Source organism: Entelurus aequoreus, linkage group LG14, assembly GCF_033978785.1.
Source record: "Entelurus aequoreus isolate RoL-2023_Sb linkage group LG14, RoL_Eaeq_v1.1, whole genome shotgun sequence".
Lineage (NCBI taxonomy): Eukaryota > Metazoa > Chordata > Actinopteri > Syngnathiformes > Syngnathidae > Entelurus > Entelurus aequoreus.
The window spans coordinates 43,094,935-43,119,735 of NC_084744.1; the positions used below are offsets into that span (position 1 = coordinate 43,094,935).

Here is a 24,801-nt window from a genome sequence, read left to right on the forward strand (position 1 = left end):
GTTTGCAGAGCGCTATAAAGCCAACTTTGTTCCACTGTTGTCCAGAATCCAGCGAGATTTTTTATCGCTGGTCCTTACTTAATTTATCTACAGTGGATCGCGTCAACTCTGTTTAAACGAATGTACTCCTGTGATTCTCCTAATTGTTCCAGTGTATACCACTTTTTCTCACTCAGTCCTTCTTTTGTAAATTACATTGTGAGATTTTGGAATAAAAAAAAACTCATGTGACATAAACAATATTTACAGAGACCCAAATCGTCAGGAAGATTAGAACTACCAAACTTTATGTTTTACTACTGGGCCACCAACATTAGAATTCTTAAATATATGAAACATTTGATCCCCCTTCGTTATGGCTGGTTATGGATGCTTACTGAACTAAACCAGTATCTCTTAGGGCTCTGGTTCACTCTCCCATCCACTCTTCAACTTCCGCTTTTATGAAAAATCCAATTGTAAAAACTTCATTCAGAATTTGGGTTCAGTTTAAGCGCTATTCTGGTTTACAGACTATTTCTAGTCTTGCACCCATTACTGATAAGCATGCTTTCCCTCCCTCTCTTGTCAATAGTGACTTTTTAAGATGGTCAAGTCTGGGGATTAACAACATTAAAGATTTATGCATTGACAACATTTTTGCCTCTTTCCAGCAACTTTGAGATACATTTTCACTACCTAATCAACACTTTCTTTTTAGATATCTACAGATTTTCAGTTTTGTTTGTAATACATTTCCTCGGTTTCCAAAACTACCGACTAACACAGTTTTAGATGCTTTTTTGATACCACTCCCGACTTTAAAAGGATCAATTACACATATTCCCGTGTGCAGCTGGCATAGGCTCCAGCACCCCCCGCGACCCCGTAAGGGACAAGTGGTAGAAAATGCATGGATGGATACGATCAAATGTTTTCATTTATGCCCTGAATCTCTGAATTCAATTAAGTCACTTTGGGAGGGTGATTTAGGAGTGACCCTATCTGAGGAGCGCTGGACAGAGATTTTAAGTTCATAAGTCTTCTATTTGTGCTAGACACAGCCTTATTCAATGCAAGCTAATACATTGTACCTATTATATCAATGTCCGGCTGGCTAAAATGAATGACAGAATATTGGTATTATGTGATCCGTGTCAACAGTCTCCAGCTAACTTAATACATATGTTTGTATTTCCTTATCCCTGTGCAGTTATTGGATTGAGATTTTTAATACTTTGTCTTTGGTAATTGGCGAAAAGATGGAACCGAATCCTCTAAGTGGACTATTTGGAGTAGCCCTTCTGTCTTCTTCTCTTAGCAAATCTAAAAAGAACTTGGAACTTGTGCTAAATTGGAAGGCTGCAGCGCCTCCCTGCCACACCTGCTGGATTAGAGATATTCTTTATTTCCTTAAATTAGATAAAATTAGGCTGACATTGAACGGTTGTTCTGTGAAGTCTCAGGAATATGGGGTGGTTTTCCAAAAATACTATACGTAAAAGAGACTGATCTCAAATTTAACACCGATTGAAAAGTAATTGAAAGGTAGATAATTGATGAGCCTTTTGTCTGCTTTTGTTTAGTGATGCACCGTGTTGGGACATTCAGGAGTGCAGTTGTCTGTGGCTTCATGTCAATATTTGACTGTACTTTTTTGACTGATGCATGTTTTTTATTGTTTTAAATCTTTTTTTACATATATCATTTTTGTGGGTTACTTTTTTTGAGGGAGAAAAAAAGAACATTAGGCAAGGCAAGGCAACTTTATTTGTATAGCGCTTTTCATACACAAGGCAGACTCAAAGTGCTTCACAGACAACAAAGTGAAATGAAAGAAAATAAAAGCAAAATTAAAATGCAGACAATAAAAATAAAAACAGTGCAGACGTTAAAAGTTAAAAGATTAAAAGATTTAGCTGAAAGCTAAGGTGAACATAAAAGTCTTCAGTCTAGTTTTAAAAGTAGTCAGAGTTGGGGAGAGTCTGACATCTTCAGGAAGTTTATTCCAGCTATTTGTTGCATAGTGACTGAATGATGCTCTCCCTTGATTTGAGTTTACTCTGGGAACCGCTAAAGATTGGTCTCAGAAGATCTTAGTGATCTAGAGGGCTTATATAGTGGGAGCATATCAGTGATATACTTGGGCCCTAGACCATGTAGTGATTTATATGTGAGCAGGAGGATTTTGAAATCAATTCTCTGATGTACAGGGAGCCAATGTAAGGATTTAAGAATTGGTGTAATGTGCTCACATTTTTTGGTCTTTGTTAGAACTCTAGCAGCAGCGTACCTATTAGACATGTGTTTAACTGTATTTCTGGACTGTGTATGTCAAAAACCCAATAAACAAATGTTTTTAAAAAAAATCATACAATTTATGATAAGGTGTCATTTAAATCTTCCAAGCTGCTTCCATAAAGTACTATCTATCTATCTATTTACATGTATCACACAACTATCAGCCGGCAATGGGTGAGATGCATGTTTGTAAAATATATTCAATAATTACTGTGTGTTTACTCACCCCGTGGTCCCCCCATTGCCAATAATTTTCCATTCCCCACCTTCAAAATTGACCAAGTTTTTTTTAAACAATCAATGCATGTATTTTTATGGGGGGGTTAGCATTTCATCAACCACTGTACAACTGACAAATGGTGCAAGCAATCTGCAACCACCAACGTGAGCAGTTATGGGTGTATTATTGATTATATAAAAAAAAAAGACTGTTGGACCTTGGTGCGGAAGAGGAAGGGGTGGGGGGGTGAGGTCTACTGAGTGCTATTTGAGTTCAAGGGGAGAGCGGGCCATTCTTATGTCTTTATACATTATGACAGTAGACAGATTCACTGCAGTTGGGATTTTTTCATTCATTTTTTTTTCCATTTATTTATTTATTTCAGGCAATGACATAAAAAAGTACAAAGTTGACAACACATAATAATATAAATTATATAGTGCAAAAGGTAATGTATAGTATGTAATGCATGATTGTCCAGTTTTGCCTGAAAGGGAGTGGGAAGAAGATAATTTATGTAATCCCACCCCCCGTTTTCCATTCAGTGATTATTCACATGAGTTTCACTCTTACTTTGTTCAAGGATTATAATACAAATGTTGTATCATAGTGGCATTACCAGAGGTAACAATAATTATTACACTGTAACAATAATTTGTATCAACAATGTAGGAATAATGAATATACCAACAATGGTAATAGACAACATAGCAATAATGGTAATAGACAACATAGCAATAATGGTAAGGAAACATTGAGCACATGTTAACACTTTGAGACAGTACAGCAGCAGGTCAAATTAAAGACCCTCATCTCTATATTTGAACCAGACCCCATGTTTGTATAATAGTTTAAATCGAGTAATAGTTTGGCATTGCTTGTATTGTAAGTCCAGTTTGTTCCATAGTTTTACTCCGCATACAGACACACAAAAACGTTTACGAGTGGTTTGAGCTCTCGACAATAAGAAATATCTGATTTTGCCATGAACCTTCTGTTCACAGAGTCAAACAGAAGGACAATCTACATCCTCACATCAAATATGCTGAGTTTACCTGAGAAAAACTTTCATCTTAAAGCAACTTAAAGCAGAAGTAGCCTAAAATCAAATCAAAATGAAGTTAATAGTGCTGGCTTGTAAAAATTAGAAAAGTGTCTCCATCATTCCCACGGTTAAGCAACTACGTTGGTGTACGATCAGCCAAGACAGAATTTACGTTGTTAGCATTAGTATCTGCATTACTGTTAACAGTAACAAGTTTGTACCTATGTTTATTAATGTTCTCATTCATCAAGGTCATTGTAATCTCGGGGCATTCAATCGATCGCAACTGGACTGTTTGGTTTGTCTTAGAAGATGTTTCGCCTCTCATCAGAGTAGGCTTCATCAGTTCATACTTATAGACTTAGATTGGTCAGATTTAGTCTTAGACTTACATTGGTCAGATCTAGTCTAGCGGCTGGTGCCACTACATCCGTCAGCTTCATCAGTTCATGTTCATAGACTTAGATTGATCAGATCTAGTCTTAGACTTAGATTGGTCAAATCTAGTTTAGCGGCTGGTGCCAGCTTAATTAGTTCATGTTCATAGACTTAGATTGATCAAGTCTAGTCTTGGATTTAGATTGGTCAGATCTAATATAGGGGCTAGTGCCAAAACATTAAATATATATACTCCAAAACCAGGAGGGTGTGCCTGGGCAAGGATGGTTTCGCCCTCTCGTAGTGAGAAAATTTACTTTGATGCAAAACAAGCAGTCCTACTGTCAAAGCCAACGACAGTCGTTGAAGTGTCAAGTCAAGTCAAGTCAACTTTATTTATATAGCACATTTTCAACAACTTTTTAGATTGCACCAAAGTGCTTTACAGGTTAAAAGTGTAATTTCCCCATTATAGCATTGAGGTAATATTGAGGTAATCCGACTATTTTCGACTTGTAGTAGTTAGCTATTGTTCTGCCACAAAATACCTCTAGACTAGATCTGACCAATCTAAGTCTATGAGCATTAACGGATGAAGCCTACTGAGGTATTGGCAACAGCCGCTCGACTCGATCAGACCAATCTAAATCTATGAGCATGAACTTATGAAGCCTATTCGGATGAGAGGCGAAACGTCTTCTAAGACAAAATAAACAATAAAGTTTGTACGTACACTTCAACGAACACAGAACGTGTATTCAGCAAAATGTAACAATGATTAGTGTTTTGCAATTGTATCCATTGGTTCTCTTTTTGAGCTTTTGTTCATAATTTAATTGACCAACAAAAATGTGCCACTGTTTTGCAGCAAAAAACAATGGTACTTAAGTTTTTGTTAGTAATACTTTTCAAAAGGTGAGACAAAAAACAAATCGTACCCAAAACGGAAGTACTGTTTTCATAACGAAATAATATAAGTCCAACAACACAAAACACAATTTATAGATCAATTATATTTTTAAAAGGCAAAAATCAATGCAAAACACATTTAAATGCCAAATTAAATGGATAAATGGAAATCCAAATCACTTTTAAGTTCACTAAAGACTTGCTGAAGATAACGACAATAAGCTGATAATGCATTCCATGAGGTGTTTTTTTACTCAATAGTATTTTTCACCTTCTTTAGTGCTGGCATTCACAACTTTCTTTGGGCCCATAGTGGATTAATTTTACAGCCGTACCCAATTAAAAAAAAGGCAGGCTTGGGTTTCTTTTTTTGGGTACTTGATTACGCGGAAACGATGTGGACAAATGCAACGTTTAGCTGTACAATAACCAAGATGGCATATAAAAACATGGGGTACTATTTTTGTCGAAAAAAGGGGCGTACCAATATAAGATACCAATATAATCTTAAATACACTTTTTAAAGCCTAACCATTGTCTCAAGCCTAAAAGTTAAACATTTCGAAATGTTCAGAATCAGAGTACTATTGAATGCTTGAAGACATTGGGGTTATTAACAGCTACTTTTTAGCCCACTTCTAAGGTGCAATAAACTGCCCGCATGGTCTAACATTCAACCCCAGAATTTACAGCTGTATTTATTGAGATTTCATTTTGAATGAGTAGTCTTTATGGCAGACGACACAAGAACACGCGTGCAAAGAATAATCTTGCATGTGCTATTAGTGAGCGTGATGCATGTGATCTACTAAGACTGCGTTTACAACTGAAAAGTGGTGCCGACCGCCTTATTTAAACAAGGTAACAATACGGGGCATCACCTTGGAGAGCTTATAATGCTCCTGCCTGTCACGTTTTGCTATGTTTTGAAACATGCAGCAGACATGTACCACTTTTTATGGGCATTTCAGAAGCAGTCGTACAGGGCATCTACATTGAGCTGGCAGCGGCACTGACTGCGAATGTGAAGAAGAATATGCAAGAAAACGCATAACTTTAACCTCTGTTCTCTTTAAGGTGTTTCTTCTTGAATTATTGTCCCAGGCTAGTCAGAAAGGATAAATTCCTCTTCTCCTGCAAGAGCTTGTAACAGCATGACATCAATGACCACTGTAGTTTTCTTGAACAATTAATACTCTTTGACTTTAATTCCATAATGGTACCGGTGCCAACGTTAACGGTAGTAAACACACTGAAAAAAGAAGTAGTTATCGGTGCCTTATATTGGTGATCAATGAATGCAGACTCAGCCACGTGTGACAATGCTTGGCAATGATATTGCGCAAGTAACGTCTTCTGAGTAATGTAGCGTCCCAACAGAAGTACAGAGTCTGACACTCTTTTTAAACTTTATTTCCGACCTTAATATGCAGAAACAACATCCCTCATGAAAACCAATAGAGCCGCAGAGCTAGCCAGTCGCCACAACAACAACAACAACAACAACAACAACAACAAACAATGACAAGACATCCTCATTATGCACCAATGAAGTTGCATTAAAATACATTTTCATAATTTTTTTGTACATTATGTATGTTCTGTATTTCTTTAATAATTATGACAATTATTGTGGATTTTATTTCTTATTTTTTCCAAATTGCATGTTTTTCGATTTATTAAGTACCAGTTCGGGCACCATTTAAGCACCGGCCAAATTTTCCAAGTACCAATTCGGTACTAGTAGCACATTTCAGATTGTTGTTCCAACTCCATACAGTGGATAGCATTGTATTTCTACTTCCTAACAAACCTTATATCAATTGGTAGTGTGGCAGAGAATAAGAAGACGTAGCAGGAGCGATCGGCGTTGCCAACTTAATGACCTTCTGACACCTCTAAACCGTCTCTTTCAGAAAAGCGACCAGCTACAAATCCAGCCACTTTTTCTGGTCTTATTGGACCAGAAAAACTTTTGGACTCTAGAATGAAATCATGCATCGTTTTTTTCAACACTCTCTTCTCACGAGCAACTCTGTCTAGCTTGTGTCATAAACAAAACACAAAAAGGGGCAACAGAAGACAGTTCATTTGTATTTCCAAATTCATGCTTTTTACTTACTTTTTGTCTCTACCACAGCATCTATAAAGAATACATGTACATGTGCCATGTAGGGCTGCAACAACTAATCAATTAAATAGATTAAAATCGATTATAAAAATAGTTGGCGATTAATTTAGTCATCGATTTGTTGGATCTATGCTATGCGCATGCGCAGAGGCAATTTAAAAAATTTTTTTTTTTATAAACTTTTATTTATAAACTGCAACATGTACAAACAGCTGAGAAACAATAATCAAAATAAGTATGGTGCCAGTATGCTGTTTTTTTTCAATAAAATACTGGAAAGGATAGAAATGTAGTTTGTCTCTTGTATCCGATTATTAATCGATTAATCGAAGTAATAATCGACAGATTAATCGATTATCAAATTAATCGTTAGTTGCAGCCCTAGTGCCATGGCCAATTACGAATACAATGAATATGATTCTTAGCGCATTCAATGGATCGCAACTGGACTATCTAGGACTAAGACTAGATCTGACCAATTTAAGTCTATGAGCATGAACTGATGAAGAACCAAACAGTCCAGCTGCGATCGATTGAATGCCCTGAGAATGCAATGACCTTGATGAATGAGAACATCTATAGAAATGAATATGATACTGTCAATGTGTTTATTTATTTTGTCAATCGTCTACTATAAACAGACAGTCCCCTTAATAATTTGTCACATTGAATTAACTTGGTTAACTTACCGATAATTTGGTGATTGCTGTTCCATATAGGAACACAAAGCACTGAGCGGATGTGGAAGTCTGAAAACTGGTCCGCCTAAAAAAATGATGGTAAATACATTAATAACAACGATAACCATTCATCTGCATTGGAAACATATTTACATACACTGTACTCAGCATTTATACTTGAAGTAATGAGACCTCAGAAGTTCCAGAACAAACATTTTACACAATACCCACCTGTTTAATATTAAACTCTTCATAAATTGTGTTTTTTCCACTGGGTTATTAATTATTAATTCATGCACCACCTCTGATGGAAGAGATATGGTATGTGGAGCTCGAAAGAGCCCATGGAGCTGAACAACCTGTATGGTTGATACAGAGCCTACAGGCAAGTGGTGGGTTTAGCACCAGGAGGACTAATATGCTCTGTTTGTGCAATTTCTGCTTAATGGCTCCAATGTCAAACACTGGATACCTGAAGCAGAAAGAGGCTTACAACACGTGTCTCTAATGATACTAACTGCTAAAAGCCCTTATCGCAATAATGGCTTAGTGGTGTTCGAAAATGCTAGGTTAACAGTTTCATTAAAGTTCATCACGTTTCCACTTTCACAACCCAACATTTCTGAAAAGAAGTAGGAAGAAGCATACTATATAATCTTAGCCTATCTCCATGTCTCAACACTTACTGATAGTTTGTTCATGTCTTGTGTTAACATTTCCGGCTTTATGCTTTTGCAGATGGTATAGGTAATAATGCACAGTTCTGACTCTTAACAATTAAAGGGGACCAATGATGATTTTAATCTACATTTAAAACACTTCCTTGTCGTCACTGGTGTGCCGTGAGATACAGTCTGGTGTGCCGTGGGATTTTGTAATTTCACCTAATTGGGTTGAAAATATTTTTTGCAAACCAGTAATTATAATGCGCAAATAATGTGCTGTTGTTGAGTGTCAGTGCTGTCTAGAGCTCGGCAGAGTAACCGTGTAATACTCTTCCATATCATCTATCTACAAAGCAATTAGCTACCTACTGCCACCTCAGTAGGTAGCTAATTGCTTTGTAGACGTCGGGAACATGGTTTGTCATGATCACAATATGAAGACGACAGCGGGAGGCAGTGTGCAGGTAAAAGGGTATCTTATGCTTAAACCAAAAATAAACAAAAGATGAGTGCTCCTAAAAAAAGGCATTGAAGCTTAGGGATGGCTATGCAGAACGAAACTAAAACTGAACTGGCTACAAAGTTAAGAAAAACAGAATGCTGGACTACAGCAAAGACTTACAGCATGTGGAGCAGAGATGGCATCCACAAAGTACATCCGTACATGACATGACAACTATGTCCACACAAAGAAGGATAAAAACAACTGAAATAGTCTTGATTGATAAAACAAAGCAGGTGCGGGGAATAGCGCTCAAAGGAAGACATGAAACTGCTACAGGAAAATACCAACAAAACAGGAAAAGCCACCAAAATAGGAGCACAAGACACTACACACAGGAAAACACCAAAAAATACCAAATAACTCACGGCGTGATGTGACAAGTTGTGACACTACTTTGAGACAAGTATAGTGACGCAAGCTTGGTTATGGTTTAAATTCATATTCAACAATTGCGACAATGACTTTTTATTGTCAATATCAAGTTAAATGTTTAAATGATTTCTGCAGGTGGTGTGCCTTCGGATTTTTTCATTTAAAAAAATGTGCCTTGGCTCAAAAAAGGTTGAAAAACACTGGTCTAGATGATATGTATTGGATATGCTTTAGTGCAAATTTTACATTAATTTGCTTGACAGTCACTTTTATAACCATCTTTTTGAGTCTGTCTGCAAGAAGTTTGAGTGTGGAAATGTTCCCAGATTGCAAATTAAGAAACCACACCCCACCCTCTCCAAAAGTATCACAATTTATCTTTTGAAAATGTACGCAGTTGTGTACATTTATAGAAAAATATATCTTGAAGTGGTGGCTTTTATATTTTTTCTAAATACGGTCGAAAAAAAATTGCATATATTATATAAACTCACCCAGTCACACCATTAGGTACACATGCACACTCTCCGATCGATTAAGAGAGAGCATAGAAAAGTTGTTTTTAGCAGCATTTATGTCACTGCATGTCGCACGTCAGTGTTATTATGCACATGCCACAATGAGATGAAGATACCATTTTATTTTACATTTATTTGTGTTTCTTCATGGCCTGAAGCAGAGGAGCTTCTCCCCCTTTGACTGCGAGTTGAAAAAAAGACCTACTTGTCACGATCGGCTTAGCCGGAGTAGGACCCAAACGCAGAGCATACAATAAATAATGACAGTAACAAAAAGAGCACTCAAAAATGAGTGAGGAAAAAATAACTAATGATGAACACTTTAAGTGTGAGGAACAGAATTCACACAGAAGGTGTGGAGATGTAACAGTTAACACTACACAGCAACACTGGGACTGAGCCACAGGGAATGAGAAGCGTGAGTGGAGCCAAAGCAGAGGAGATGTACACGACTGGAAGGGTGAATCATCAGGAATCTACTGCCGCCAAGTGAAGGGACTGGAGAGCTTAAGTAGTCAGAAGAAAATGATATATATATATATATATATATATATATATATATATATATATATATATATATATATATATATATATATATATATATATATATATATATATATATATATATATATATATATATATATATATATATATATGTATATGTATATTTTTTATTTTTTTATTTATTTATCTATATCTATACATATATATATATATATATATATATATATATATATATATATATATATATATATATAATATATATATTATATATATATATATATATGTAACCAATGCAGATGAATGGTTATCGTTGTTATTAATGTATGTATGTATGTATGTATGTATGTATGTATGTATGTATGTATATATATATATATATGTATATGTGTGTGTATATATATATATACACTATTTCCCTCAAATTATGTAGTAATTTCATGTGGTTTATTATGTACACTTTTAGTATCATTTACAGCTAAATGTGTACATTTGGACTCATTTTATTAATTACAAAAAGTTAGTAGGGGATACCGAATATTTCAGCAATTTTCTGTGCTGCCATAAAATGTGTCCCCCTTCTGTATTCTTCAATTGATATACCAACTTCATGTGGTTTATTATGTACATATTTAGCATAATCAACAACAAAACTTGTGAATTTGGACTCATTTTTATTAATCACAAAAAAGTTAGTAGGTGATAGCTGATTTCAGCCAATTTTTTTCATTTTTGCAAGACTTTTTAATGTGATGCTCAACCTATTAAACAATAATGAAAACGTTATTGTTACATCAAAAAGATAGATACTGTAGAAAAATACACTTTAATAAAGTTAGAACATTAACAATGCCTCTCAAAAGTACTTAACAATAGTCATACAAAAAATATCACTTGCAATTTATTTTTGGGCAACAACACAAGCGAAAGATAAATAAGAACAACAATCACATTGGCACAAAAGTTTAACAACCTATACATATTACTAGGGACTAGGGCTGTCAAAATAACAAGTTAATCATGTGATTACTCAGAAAATATTATATCAGTAATCATGTAAAGACTTAAGTTTAATCATGCAATTTATTTTGGCTGTACTCTGTCTTTTAGCTCAACTGCTGTACCGTCAATGATCAGATCGATGCGTAAGTCAGTACAAAAATGAGGAAGAAGACTGACTGCTGTGATCGCTGGCAAATTCCCTTACACAATACACCCTAGAAGAATTTTAGATAAAACTTTCTAAGTTTTGTGCAAATACTGTAAATGACATGGATTCAAGTGAAACATTTAAAAACATTCCTGGATGACATTCTCAGAATAAAATTGTACCTGTGTAAGCTTCCATTAATGACCTGTAGATGTGGCGCTTTTTAATGATCTACATACAGGTGAGAATAATCAATTACATTTGTCATATGCATGTATGCCCTGGCACACCATTATCATAATTTCATGACAGAAACAAAAAACTTTTTACACTTTTATACTGAAATAAATACACCTACAACCACAAAATATAGAAAAAACTAGCGGCAGCGGTAAGGTTTAGATCTATAAAGGAAAGAAGAAAGTGAGTGAATGTTTATAACTGAAAACATTTACACATGCATAAAAAATTGTTTTCTTTTGTATTTTTTTTTTAAATTAATGAAGTAACGTTTATGACGAAAAACAATATAGAATGTAAGATATAACAGGATAACGTATACATTTATCATTTGTTTTCAAAACGCTTACAAGAATGTGGGACCCCATTTTTATGACTTGATGGGTCCCCATTTTGAAAATTCCTAGTGCTAAGACTGTATACATATACACTAGGGCTGTGAGTCTTTGGATGTCCCACGATTCGATTCAATATTGATTCTTGGGGTCACGATTCGATTCAAAATCGATTTTTTTTTGTCAATTCAACACGATTCTCGATTCAAAAACGATTTTTCCCCGATTCAAAACGATTCTCTATTCATTCAATACATAGTTGGCAAAAATCTTAGCCACACGATTATCAAATGTAATAGGAAAATTAATTCATACTGACCAAACTGGCTTTGTGGAAGGTCGACAATCTTCAGACAATACAAGGAAATTGTTTAATGTTATTTATTATGCTAGAAGTCTCCCTTATCCCACAGCAGTATATACTGTTGATGCGGAGAAGGCATTCGACCGCATAAACTGGTCATTTAAGTTTTGCACATTACGTAAATTTGAATTTGGAGATAATTTTATACAATGGATTAAGATGCTTTATACAAGGCCCATGGCATCAGTCAAAACCAATAATCATATTTCAGAACCTTTTTCGTTAAAAAGAGGAGTAAAACAGGGATGTCCTGCATCTGGATTATTATTTAATTTGGTTATTGAACCCTTAGCTACGAAAATAAGAAGTGAAAATAATATTCATGGTATAAAAATTGTCTCTCAGTATAATAAGCTATCGATGTATTGTGATGACATAATTCTCTACCTGTCACATGTTAACTCCTCTCTTCACTATATCAATAATGTCATCACTGAATATGGCTGTTTATCAGGGTATAAAGTCAATTGGGACAAATGTGACATATTACCACTTAATAAACACTGCAAGAAATCACAAGTTCAGAACTCCAAAATTAAATGGAAAGAGGCAGAAATCATATATCTAGGACTACACATTACACCAAACCTTTATACAAGCAGAGATCTAAATCCTAAACATTTAAAAAATAAGATAGAATCCAAAATGGAACGCTGGTCACGTCTCCAAATATCACTTTGGGGTCGGGTGAACATTGTAAAAATGAGTATACTGCCAGCAGTTAATTATATACTGAAAATGATGCCTGTCCTAATTAATGCAAGTTGGTTTAAGAAAATACATACAATGATATCACATTTTATATGGTGTGGAAAGAAGCCCAGTTGTTCATACTTAAGGTTGTCTTGTACACAAGATAAAGGAAGACTACAATTACCAAACTTCTTACATTATTATATCTCCTTCGGTTGTGAACAAGCAAGCCACTTATTTCATTCTTCTGCAGATAAGGACTGGATCAACATAGAAAAAAATATGTTAATGAATTTGGACATTAATGTGGGGAGTTTTTATTATATTAAAAAAATACCTAATGAATTGAGGCAGAGCCCAATAGAAGCCACCTTTAACATTCTAAAACTGTGTCACAAAATACTAGGAATCAAGTCAATGACATCTGTAAATCAACCGCTTTGGTACAATCCTAATATCATTATTAATAAAAATGTGGTTAAATGGACAACATGGAAAGACAGAGGTATTAATAAACCTCATCATATTATTAATAAAACTCTTTTAAACCGTTCAATGATTTAGTTGATCAATATAATGTACCCAGAAATCATTTTTTAAATGTTATCTCTTTAAAACACGCTGTAAATAAATTCATATCCTCTGAAAGTATGTCTTTAAATAGCCATGAACTGGAAGATGCACTTTTTAATCAAGATACATTTAAGAAATTAATTAAACTATTTTATGGAATAATAAATGAACACCACACTAGAAATGCAAATGATGCATGTGTTCGGAAATGGATGATGGACTTAAACATTTTAGATGAAAGAGACATATCATGGAATGATATTTGGAAAAATGCCAATAAGCCCTTTAGAAGCATTAAAGATAAACTGACTCAATTTAAGATATTGAATATATTGTATTTTACATCTTCTCAGCTGTTTAAAATTGGTGTAGTAGATAGCAAGTTATGTATGAAGTGTCGGGCAGCCGACACTTCATACATTTATTGTGGGAATGTCAGAGAATAAAAGAGTTATGGTTGAAAACAACAAAAGAAGCAATCACAGTCCTTAATATAAACATCCCAATGACACTGCAAACTTGTATTCTTGGGGATCTCCATCAATTTAGTAACGTGTCATCAAAGAGTAAAAATGCATTTCTTTCAATATGCATAATAACAAAAAGGGTAACATTAAAAAAATGAATAGATGTTGATAGTCCAACTCATACTGACTGGTACACACAAGCTATGGAGATGATATCAGTAGAAAAAACTATATTTAGTTTAGATAAAATGCGGCTGCTAGACTTTTGACAAAAACAAGAAAGTTTGATCATATTACGCCTATACTGGCTCACTTGCACTGGCATCCTGTGCACCTAAGATGCGACTTTAAGGTTTTACTACTTACGTATAAAATACTACACGGTCAAGCTCCTGCCTATCTTGCCGATTGTATTGTACCATATGTCCCGGCAAGAAATCTGCGTTCAAAGAACTCCGGCTTATTAGTGATTCCCAGAGCCCAAAAAAAGTCTGCGGGCTATTCCAATATTATGGAATGCCCTCCCGGTAAAAGTTAGAGATGCTACCTCAGTAGAAGCATTTAAGTCTCATCTTAAAACTCATTTGTATACTCTAGCCTTTAAATAAACTCCCTTTTTAGACCAGTTGATCTGCCGTTTCTTTTCTTTTCTACTCTGCTCCGGGGTGGACCGCTAGCCTGTTCATCGGATGGGGACATCTCTATGCTGCTGACCCGTCTCCGCTCGGGATGGTTCCTGCTGGCCCCACCATGGACTGGACTTTCGCTGATGTGTTGGACTTTCACAATATTATGTCAGACCCACTCGACATCCATTGCTTTCGGTCTCCCCTAGAGGGGGGCGGGGGGTTACCCACATATGCGGTCCTCTCCAAGGTTTCTCATAGTCATTCACATTGACGTCCCACTGGGGTGAGTTTTCCTTGCCCGTATGTGGGCTCTGTACCGAGGATGTCGTTGTGGCTTGTACAGCCCTTTGAGACACTTGTGATTTAGGGCTATATAAATAAACATTGATTGATTGATTGATAATAATGAGTCATATATTGGAATATGGGATCCATTATTTAAATTTGTTTTAACTATTAAATTTACCAAAATATGACTTATTATATAATTGTGGAAAATATTGGACACAATGTGTTGTCAAGTTTATGAGATGCAATGCAAGTAAGCCACTGTGACACTATTGTTCTTTTTTTATTTTTTTTTATTAATGTCTGTAATGATAATATCAATGAGGGATTTTTAATCACTGCTATGTTGAAATTGTTACTAATATTGATACTGTTGTTGATAATATTCATTTTTGTCTCACTACTTTTAGATTGTTCCGTGTCATGTTTGTGTGTCCTCAATTGCTCTGTTTATTGCTATTCTGAATGTTGCTGGGTTGGTTTTGGTTTTGAAATTGTATTACATTATTATTGTTGTGTATTGTTTTCATTTAAAAAAAATAAAAAATAAAAAATTTTTGATTTTGAATCAAATCGTGACCCCAAGAATCGATTTTGAATCGAATCGTGGGACACCCAAAGCTTCACAGCCCTAATATATATATATTTATTTATTTATTTATATATATATATATATATATATATATATATATATATATATATATATATATATATATATATATATATATATATATATATATATATATATATATATATATATACACACACATTTTGTATATATATACATTATGTTTATGTTCCATTACAGTAAGTGTGTTTATCCTAAACATTCTTGCCACATCATTACACATAAAATAAAATATACCATGATAATCTCATATTGTGAGATGTTGATACTGTTACATCCCTAATCAAGACTAATCATTGTTCTGCAGGTGCTTTTTTGCATATTCATTGAGTGCGTCTGAAAGTTATGTGCAAACTGGCGGTTGTGTGACCCACCCATAATGTGTCACATTTTTGTGTTGATTTATTTATTTTATTTTGTGGTTTGAATTCGTTTTTGGAACTGTCATTCCACATTTATCACTATTCAAATTGGTCAGTAGGGGGCAGTAGGGCGTTTCTTCCCAATTGAATGCTATTACCTGCAGACCGGAAGCTTCTCGTCATTCTGATGAGAGCGACCAGTCTGTAAACATCTGAAACGTTCTGTGTGATTTTTCCTCCTGTATAACAGGTTAGTTTTGGTGAATCCACTCACTGAATAATATCCATGTGATCTTTATAAGTTTAAGTATACACTCTGATGGTGGAGCCTAACTCTAAAGTGTTTGTGAGTTGTAGTTTGTATTTGTGAATGAATCCAGTGCACAGCTGCATTAATCAATACAAAATGGCGACGTGAGTGTGCAATGTTTGTATAGGAACTTCTGATCCTAATTCAGACTCCCAAATTAGAGCTCCCATTTTCTTATTGATTTTACAATGTATATTTGTGTAATGTGTGTGTTCTGAAAGAGGTTTTACATGCTATTTTGTTGTGTTTAGACATGGTTATATAAGTTAAGCTCTCAGGAATGGTCAATGAACATTTCAAGTACAGTAACTTAAAGCTGCTATTATAAGAAGAAGAATATGAAGAAAAGTAAAGTATTTAAATGAATGTTGCTAAATTGTGCATTAAGTTAAAGGTGAATATTCCTGAGAAAGATAAGACAGTGAAATAATGTCTAATTGGGCACTATATTGTATGTTTTGGAGTGATGATGTGGGTTGTGTGAAAATATATGGCAAAGGCATACAGTATTGTTATGGTAATTATAACTCCAGTGATACAGTAACGGTTTAATGATAGTTTATGGAGTGTTTTGATGAAAATAGAGGTGAAGATAAAGTAAAAGACATTTACATGATAACACAAAGTGACAAAATATATGGGAAATGAAGTGAATTGTGGATTTCTAATTTCTGTTAATAAATTCTGATGAGAGCGACCAGTCTGTAAACATCTGAAACGTTCTGTGTGATTTTTCCTCCTGTATAACAGGACATTATTATCTGACTGCTTGTCCTGGCTACCTGGGACCTGCAACAGTTGCGCACACGGCAGTGAGAAAAGAAGTAATCGCGCTACAAACACAGATGTTGGACAGAGAATCATCCGTTCTACGTATGCTTGTCAACATAAATGGACTGTCAGATATTAAGATGACAAGATATATTGTCTATTCAGCAATATAATTGTATAATTTTATAGCTGCTGGATGACTTAAGGGGATAATAAAAACAAATTCAATTGATGCGTTTTGTTGTCTGCTGCTATATTAATAATATAATATATAATATAACTCCTGCATGAAAGAACGTCTTTCAGTATGTACTTTCTTACATGTGGATCATTCCAGATGCATGAGTGTACTGCTTTTGAAATGGTACGCCGCCTCTGAGCCAAGTGCACCATCAGCACGCTAAAAATAGTTTCTGTTGTCAGTAGACTGTGATTCTATATTGCAGAAAAAGTATTACAGATTATAGATGTGTGCTCTTAGTTCAACAACATCGCAAACAGGTTGGAGAGCACGATAACGTGAATGTGGAGGGCACATAATGCCTTTAGTACAAGCAAAAACCTCCTTTTAAATAGGGCGGCCTGCACCACGTTTCATGCAGTCTTTGTAGATCAAACACAGTACAATTACTAATAGTACATGCAATTTTATAGTTTGCACAGACTGTTTAGTGTGTGATATTTGGATCTTAGTAGATCAGGCCCCTAATGTCTGAATAAGTGCCTTCACTAGGTGGTGACGTCACGACATAGCCAGACAGTCATCCAAAACTGCGTGCAAACTCAAGGCAAAATGCATGAACTTTAAAGGCCTACTGAAACCCACTACTACCGACCACGCAGTCTGATAGTTTATATATCAATGATGAAATCTTAACATTGCAACACATGCCAATACGGCCGGGTTAACTTATAAAGTGCAATTTTAAATTTCCCGCCACACTTCCGCTTGATAACGTCTCGGTATGATGACGTATGCGCGTGACGTAGCCAGTTTAACAGAGGTATGGCTTCCCCATTGAAGCCAATACGAAATAGCTCTGTTTTCATCTCATTATTCCACAGTATTCTGGACATCTGTGTTGGTGAATCTGTTGCAATTTGTTCATTGCATTATGGAGAAAGAAGCTGAGCAAGCAAAGAAGTTGTCGGTGCGAAGCTGATATTTTGCGAGGGAAGTCAGCAACACAACACAGCCGGTGTTTGTTTACATTCCCGAAAGATGCAGTCAAGATCGAAGAACTCGGACAACAGAGACTCTAACCAGGAGGACTTTGATTTGGATACACAGACGCGATACCGTGAGTACGTAGCTGTGCTTCCAAACATTTGATCGCTTGCTATAACTAGCTCGAGCTAGGAGCTAGCATAACAAACACCTAAGTGTTTGTTATGCGGGATTAATTTGTGGCATATTAAATATAAGCCTGGTTGTGTTGTGGCTAATAGAGTATATATATGTCTTGTGTTTATTTACTGTTGTAGTCATTCCCAGCTGAATATCAGGTCCCACCCGCGCGCTTCCAAACATTTGATCGCTTGCCCGTACGTGCGTGTCACGTACGTAACTTTGGTTAAATATATAAGCTTTATGAACCTTGGGTTAGGTGAACGGTCCTTTGGGCTGAGTGAGTGTGTGTGTTGTGCAGGTGTTTGAATTGTATTGGCGGGTTATATATACGGGATCCCGTCCATATTACCCGCTCGAGCTATAACTAGCTCGAGCTAGTAGCTAGGAGCTAGCATAACAAACACCTAGGTGTTTGTTATGCGGGATTAATTTGTGGCATATTAAATATAAGCCTGGGTGTGTTGTGGCTAATAGAGTATATATTTGTCTTGTGTCTATTTACTGTTGTAGTCATTCCCAGCTGAATATCAGGTCCCACCCACGTGCTTCCAAACATTTGATTGCCTGCCCGTACGTGCGTGTCATGTACGTAACTTTGGTTAAATATATAAGCTTTATGAACCTTGGGTTAGGTGAACGGTTCTTTGGGCTGAGTGACTGTGTGTGTTGTCTAGGTGTTTGAATTGTATTGGCGGGTTATATATACGGGATCCCGTCCATATAACCCGCTCGAGCTAGTTATAGCTAGTAGCTAGGAGCTAGGAGCTAGCATAACAAACACCTAGGTGTTTTTATGCGGGATTAATTTGTGGCATATTAAATATAAGCCTGGTTGTGTTGTGGCTAATAGAGTATATATATGTCTTGTGTTTATTTACTGTTGTAGTCATTCCCAGCTGAATATCAGGTCACCCCCGGCTCTCACAGCATCTTCCCTATCTGAATCGCTTCCACTCCCCACTAGTCCTTCACTTGCATTTTCCTCATCCACAAATCTTTCATCCTCGCTCAAATTAATGGGGAAATCGTCGCTTTCTCGGTCCGAATCTCTCTCACTTCTGGCGGCCATCATTATAAACAATAGGGAACTTTGTGGATATGTTCAATTAACTACATCACGCTACTTCCGGTAGGGGCAAGCCTTTTTTTTATCAGATACCAAAAGTTGCGATCTTTATCGTCGTCGTTTTATATTAAATCCTTTCAGCAAAAATATGGCAATATCGCGAAATGATCAAGTATGACACATAGAATAGATCTGCTATCCCCATTTAAATAAAAAAAAATCATTTCAGTAGGCCTTTGAGCTTTAACGCTTTGGTATTGTTTAACATAAGTTTCCAACAATGTAACAACATTTATAAGTCAAAAAAGACTAAATTGTTGTTGTTCTGTTGTTGTTATTGTTGCGTTTGCTGTTGTTGACTCTATGTCTTATCCCCCTCTTGTCCCCGCAATTTCCCCCTCTGTATCCTTTTTTTCTCTTTCTATCCCCTACATTTAATAAAGTCAAATACAAATAAGGCAACAAGAGAAGTATCCCACACTTTTCTTTTGTAAAGTAAATTCGTACAGCCAATATGGGCATCTACATCAACTATGTGACTTGCCTGAGTAGCTGGACAGGACAAAAAATAAAAAAGACTAAATTCATCATAGATCCCTTTTTACGAAACGTTTGTCGTTGTGGTTGGAGGTTTTTTTCCCCAAATGCCTTGCTGGTATTGTGTTTGTTTATTGTTTATTGTGACGGGCAATATTATTATTTTCAAACCATCAATGAAGGACAGTAAGGAGGCACAAAAATCGGTTTGCATCCAAATCGCCATTTTTATTCATCCCGATTATAAATCGATTCATAATTTTCTAAAAACTATTTGAAAAAAAACCCTAATATTTTTCTTTTTTTTTTTATAAGAATCTATTTTTAAAAATACACTCTTAGGCAATCTCCATGGAACCAGAACAAACTTTTCTAACTTCTAACCTGTTTTCATCATACTTGTGTGAATGCTTTTCAGCATTCCCGCATAAAAAAAAGAATCGTTTGAATCGAAAATTGTGTTGAATCGTTTCTGAATCGAATTGTCACCCCAGGACTCCAATCGAATTGTTAGGCGCTCAAAGATTCCAACCCCTAAAAGGACAGTCTGTATTGCTCCCCCTCACTGGTACACCAATTGCAGGCTTGGTAAATGGTAGGCTAGATCAGTGATTTTCAACAAGTGTGCCATGAGATATTGTCTGGTGTGCCGTGGGAAATTATGCAACTTCACCTAATTGGTCCAAAAAAGATTTTTTGCAAATCAATAATCATAATAATGTGTGTGTTGTCTAGTGCTCGTGCTGTGTAGAGCTTGGCAGGGTAATCTTGTAATACTCCATATCAGTAGGTGGCAGCAGGAAGTTCATTGCTTTGTAGAAGTTGGAACGCGTCGAGGATGGTTTGTCGTGATCCCAATATGCAGAGCACAGTGAGAGACAGCGTGCAGGTAAAAAGGTATGTAACGCTAAAACCAAAAATTAACAAAAGGCCAGTCCCACTAGGAAAAGGCACTGAAGCATAAGGATGGCTATGTAAAACAAAAGTAAAACTGAACTGGCTACAAAGTCAACAAAAACAGAATGCTGGACGACAGCAAAAACTTACAGCGTGTGGAGCAAAGACAACGTCCACAAAGCACATCCATACATGATATGACAATCAACAATGTCCCCACAAAGAAGGGTAGCATACGCTTCAATAGTATTGATTGCGAAAACAAAGCAGGTGCGGGCAATAGCACTCAAAGGAAGGCGTGAAGCTGCTACAGGAGAACACCAAAAAAACAAGAAGAGTCACCAAAATAACAGCGCAAGACAGTAACTAAAGCACTACACACAGGAAACAACAACAAACTCAAAATAAGGCACGACAACCTGGTGGAGTTTCATTTTTTAACCTTTTCTGTTGGTGGTGTGCCTCCGTATTTTTTTAATGAAAACAATGTGTCTTGGCTCAAAAAAGGTTGAAAAACACTGGGCTACATATCCATACACTTGGAAATTTTGGCAATAAAAACATCAGAAAAATCGCACATGGCTGATAAACATGCATTTATCAGGAATTACAGTGCAGAAAGCTAAAATTATGTTCACAAGAAATATATTTGGCAACTTAAGTCAACTTTGATGGTACATAAGACAGTATTGTTGTATGTGATTTCAGAGTTTGGTTACCTCAGCATCAAAGCGAGGGTCCTGGTAAGCGTCGCTGATGTTTACAGGAAGTCCAGTGGATGCGACCAGCTCGGCAATGCTGTTATTGATGAGCCAATCAGAGTAAGAAGACTTTTCCATACTGTCCTTGAAGCTAGAGAGAGAACATGAAGAATATGAAAAGAATAGAAGATGTATCCTTCCCCCTCTTATTTTTAATAAAGAATAAATTAGTAACCAACATTTCTAAGAGGTGTTTTTTGGAAAATGCACTACAGTCAAGGAAAGCAGGTTTATTTTCAAGAGCGCTGCAACATGGCAAAGCCATACTGTACAGTACACACTGATGTCTTTTGACTTTTGTGAACTCTCTTGATGATGCATTTAATAAACCGGCTATACAGTTGGTATCATAATTCTCCTGTAGCATATTATGTCATGAAAAGTTGAATGTGTGATCAACTTCCTGTTTGCCAAACGCCCCCACACTATCACAAAAACCATGCACCCTGCTGACTTTCCCTCCTTTCACTGTGAGACAGTTAATGTTTTGTGTGGTTCGCTCTGTCTGTAAAGACGGCAAATATATTCGCTAGATTAGACACATGTATCTTACACACCTCATGTTACTTCTTGTCTGTTTTCAATGATGGTGCACTGCTTGTTTGCAACACTGGAAACGTACAGTGCACTATGATGGGGCGGTATAGCTCGGTTGGTAGGGTGGCCGTGCCAGCAACTTGAGGGTTCCAGGTTCGATCCTAGCTTCTGCCATCCTAGTCACTGCCGTTGTGTCCTTGAGCAAGACACTTTACCCACCTGCTCCCAGTGCCACCCACATTGGTTTAAATGTAACTTAGATATTGGGTTTCACTATGTAAAGTGCTTTGAGTCACTAGAGAAAAGCGCTATATAAATATTATTGACTTGACTTCACTTCACTACAACAACATTTATGTTTCAATACTTTGCACATGTAGGCAAACAACCGTTCATATTTACTGTACGTATTATTATAGATAAAAAAAACAAGGTTTACTGCTTAGGATATTATTATAGAACCATGGCCTAAGGGAAAAAAATTGAGAAGACTTCCCCCGTTTACATTGCTGCATATCTCAAGATGCAATACTGCATAGTTTTAAACAGTGTTTGTTAAGGTTAAGACATAATTACTGTAACTACACACTACGAGTGTTCCCAAAGTACAAAGAAGAACAATTATGATAAACTTCTTGAACCTTTAAAAAAATTAGATAATGATTATTTAAGTATTTAATATTTGTTAACTTACTTATGGTATATTATTTATGTATTCACTGTTCTGTTAAAAACAGAGAATCCAATCCAATCCACTTTATTTATATAGCACATTTAAACAACAAAAATGTTTCCAAAGTGCTGCACAAAAATATTAAAAACAAGATTCAAATACTATCCTTAGCGCCACTAATGACTGAATAAAAACAATATAAAAATAAATATGATTAAAAACGATTTTAAAGGGTAAAGCCAATTAAAACAATAAATAGAAATACAAATTTAAAAACACAGAGGACCACACAACTAATGTAATGTTAAAAGCCAGAGAATTAAAGTGGGGCCCCTATCTCCCCTGGTTTTAAGTCTGGTCTTGGGCACCACGAGCTGGAGCTGGCTCTCGGACCTCAGAGCGCGTGCAGGAGTGTAAATTTGGATGAGGTCTGAGATATAATGAGGTGCCAGTCCATGCAGAGCTTTAAAACCAAACAGCAAAATGTTTTAAATCAATTCCAAAATGAACAGTGAGCCAGTGCAAAGTCTCAAGAATTGGGGTTGTATGCTCGTGTTTCCTGGCCGCTTTTAAAAGTCGTGCTGCCGCGTTCTGGACTAACTGCAACCAGGATACAACTGCTATGATATGAAAAAGGGTAGTAGTAAATAAGCTCTGCTTCTTCCTACTCCTTTTTGAAACAACTGTTATGTGTTGTAATATTATTTTGTGTTAATGAGTGTAGTTAGAATTATGTTTAGTCTCTTTGCCCTGTTCTCCACTCCATAGGCATATTGTATGCCTATGCTTTACAATTAAAGTAGGTGTGCCAATGGAGACCCTTGGGCTTCCATGAAGCAAAAGTGCAACAAATCCCCCATTACCTTCGTTACATGTAGCGAACCTATGTAGCTTAACTACATTTTCCAGTAGCTTCACTACTTTTTAAACGAATAGCGTTTTCTGTAGTTTAGCTATTTTAGACCCATGTAGCAGGTAGTTTGGCTACAAAGCTACAAAAAAAAAAAGAGGGAAAAGAGAAAGAAAAAAAAGAGATAGAAATGGACTAGTGCAACTTCATGGGCAGGGGACAAAAATATATGGGAAAAATCCATGATGATTGGTTGGTTTACTATGATGAGTCACGATTGGTTTAACCAATCGTGACAATACATTGCGGACAGGCCAATCGTGTCGTTCTCGCCATTACCGGATCTAAATTGGCTGTCAAAATGTACCAACTTGTTGGAATTTGCCTCAGCCTTCTTCTGCCCAGGTGAGATGCAAGATTTATGATGTATAATAAATTACCAAGGAGCAGGGAAGCGAGGAAACAGCTGACTACTCGATGATGTAAACAAAGCAGCATAAACTTTGTCTGCGTTAGCGCTTATAATCACTAGTACTTGGTTAATTTTCAAGTCACAACATGTAAAAAAAAGTATTTTTGGCGCTTCCTCCCATTGGCTTTGCTGTAAGCTGACTTTTATTTGTTTATTTACAAATTGAAATGCATCAAAATAAATCTATCCGTCTTCATGTCTTTCATAATAATTGTGAACGATAGGCAAAATTCTAAAAAGGTGCACTTCCCCTTTAATGTCTCTTTTGTGAGACAAATATGTTTAGGTTATTGACATTTTTCCAGTGTGGTTTCTGTTAAGAGTAATTTATCCTGTGCTGAAAAGTCATCGTTAGAGTATATATTATGGTGTTTATTTATCATTATTATTGTTTCACTGCATTTTATTTAATTTGTTCCCTGTGTGTTTTCCCTCATTTTGTACATGGTAGGCAAATTTAAAAGACAAAAGGCATGTTTGTAGCTAGTATTTATTTTTAATAAACAATCAAACTGAGCATTTTTTTCTTGTTTGGTGCAAAGTTGTACTATAAGTTATATATTTATATAATGTAGCTTTATGAAGCAAGCTACTTTTGCCGTGTCGCTTATAGTGTAGCTTGCTACAATTCTTTGGGGGTAGC

The 24,801-nt window shown here is 36.0% G+C and overlaps 1 protein-coding gene across 1 annotated transcript in view; it reads right to left on the minus strand.

Annotated features, from left to right (window-relative positions):
* The window catches only part of pde11a (phosphodiesterase 11a), a 153,225-nt gene that overhangs the window by 68,516 nt on the left and 59,908 nt on the right, over positions 1–24,801 (minus strand). The window contains exons 6-7 of the mRNA XM_062069935.1: positions 21,585–21,717; positions 7,653–7,728 (exon numbers count right to left, since the gene is read on the minus strand). Coding sequence (XP_061925919.1) covers positions 7,653–7,728; positions 21,585–21,717 — 209 coding nt within the window. The remainder of the gene's footprint in view (positions 1–7,652; positions 7,729–21,584; positions 21,718–24,801) is intronic.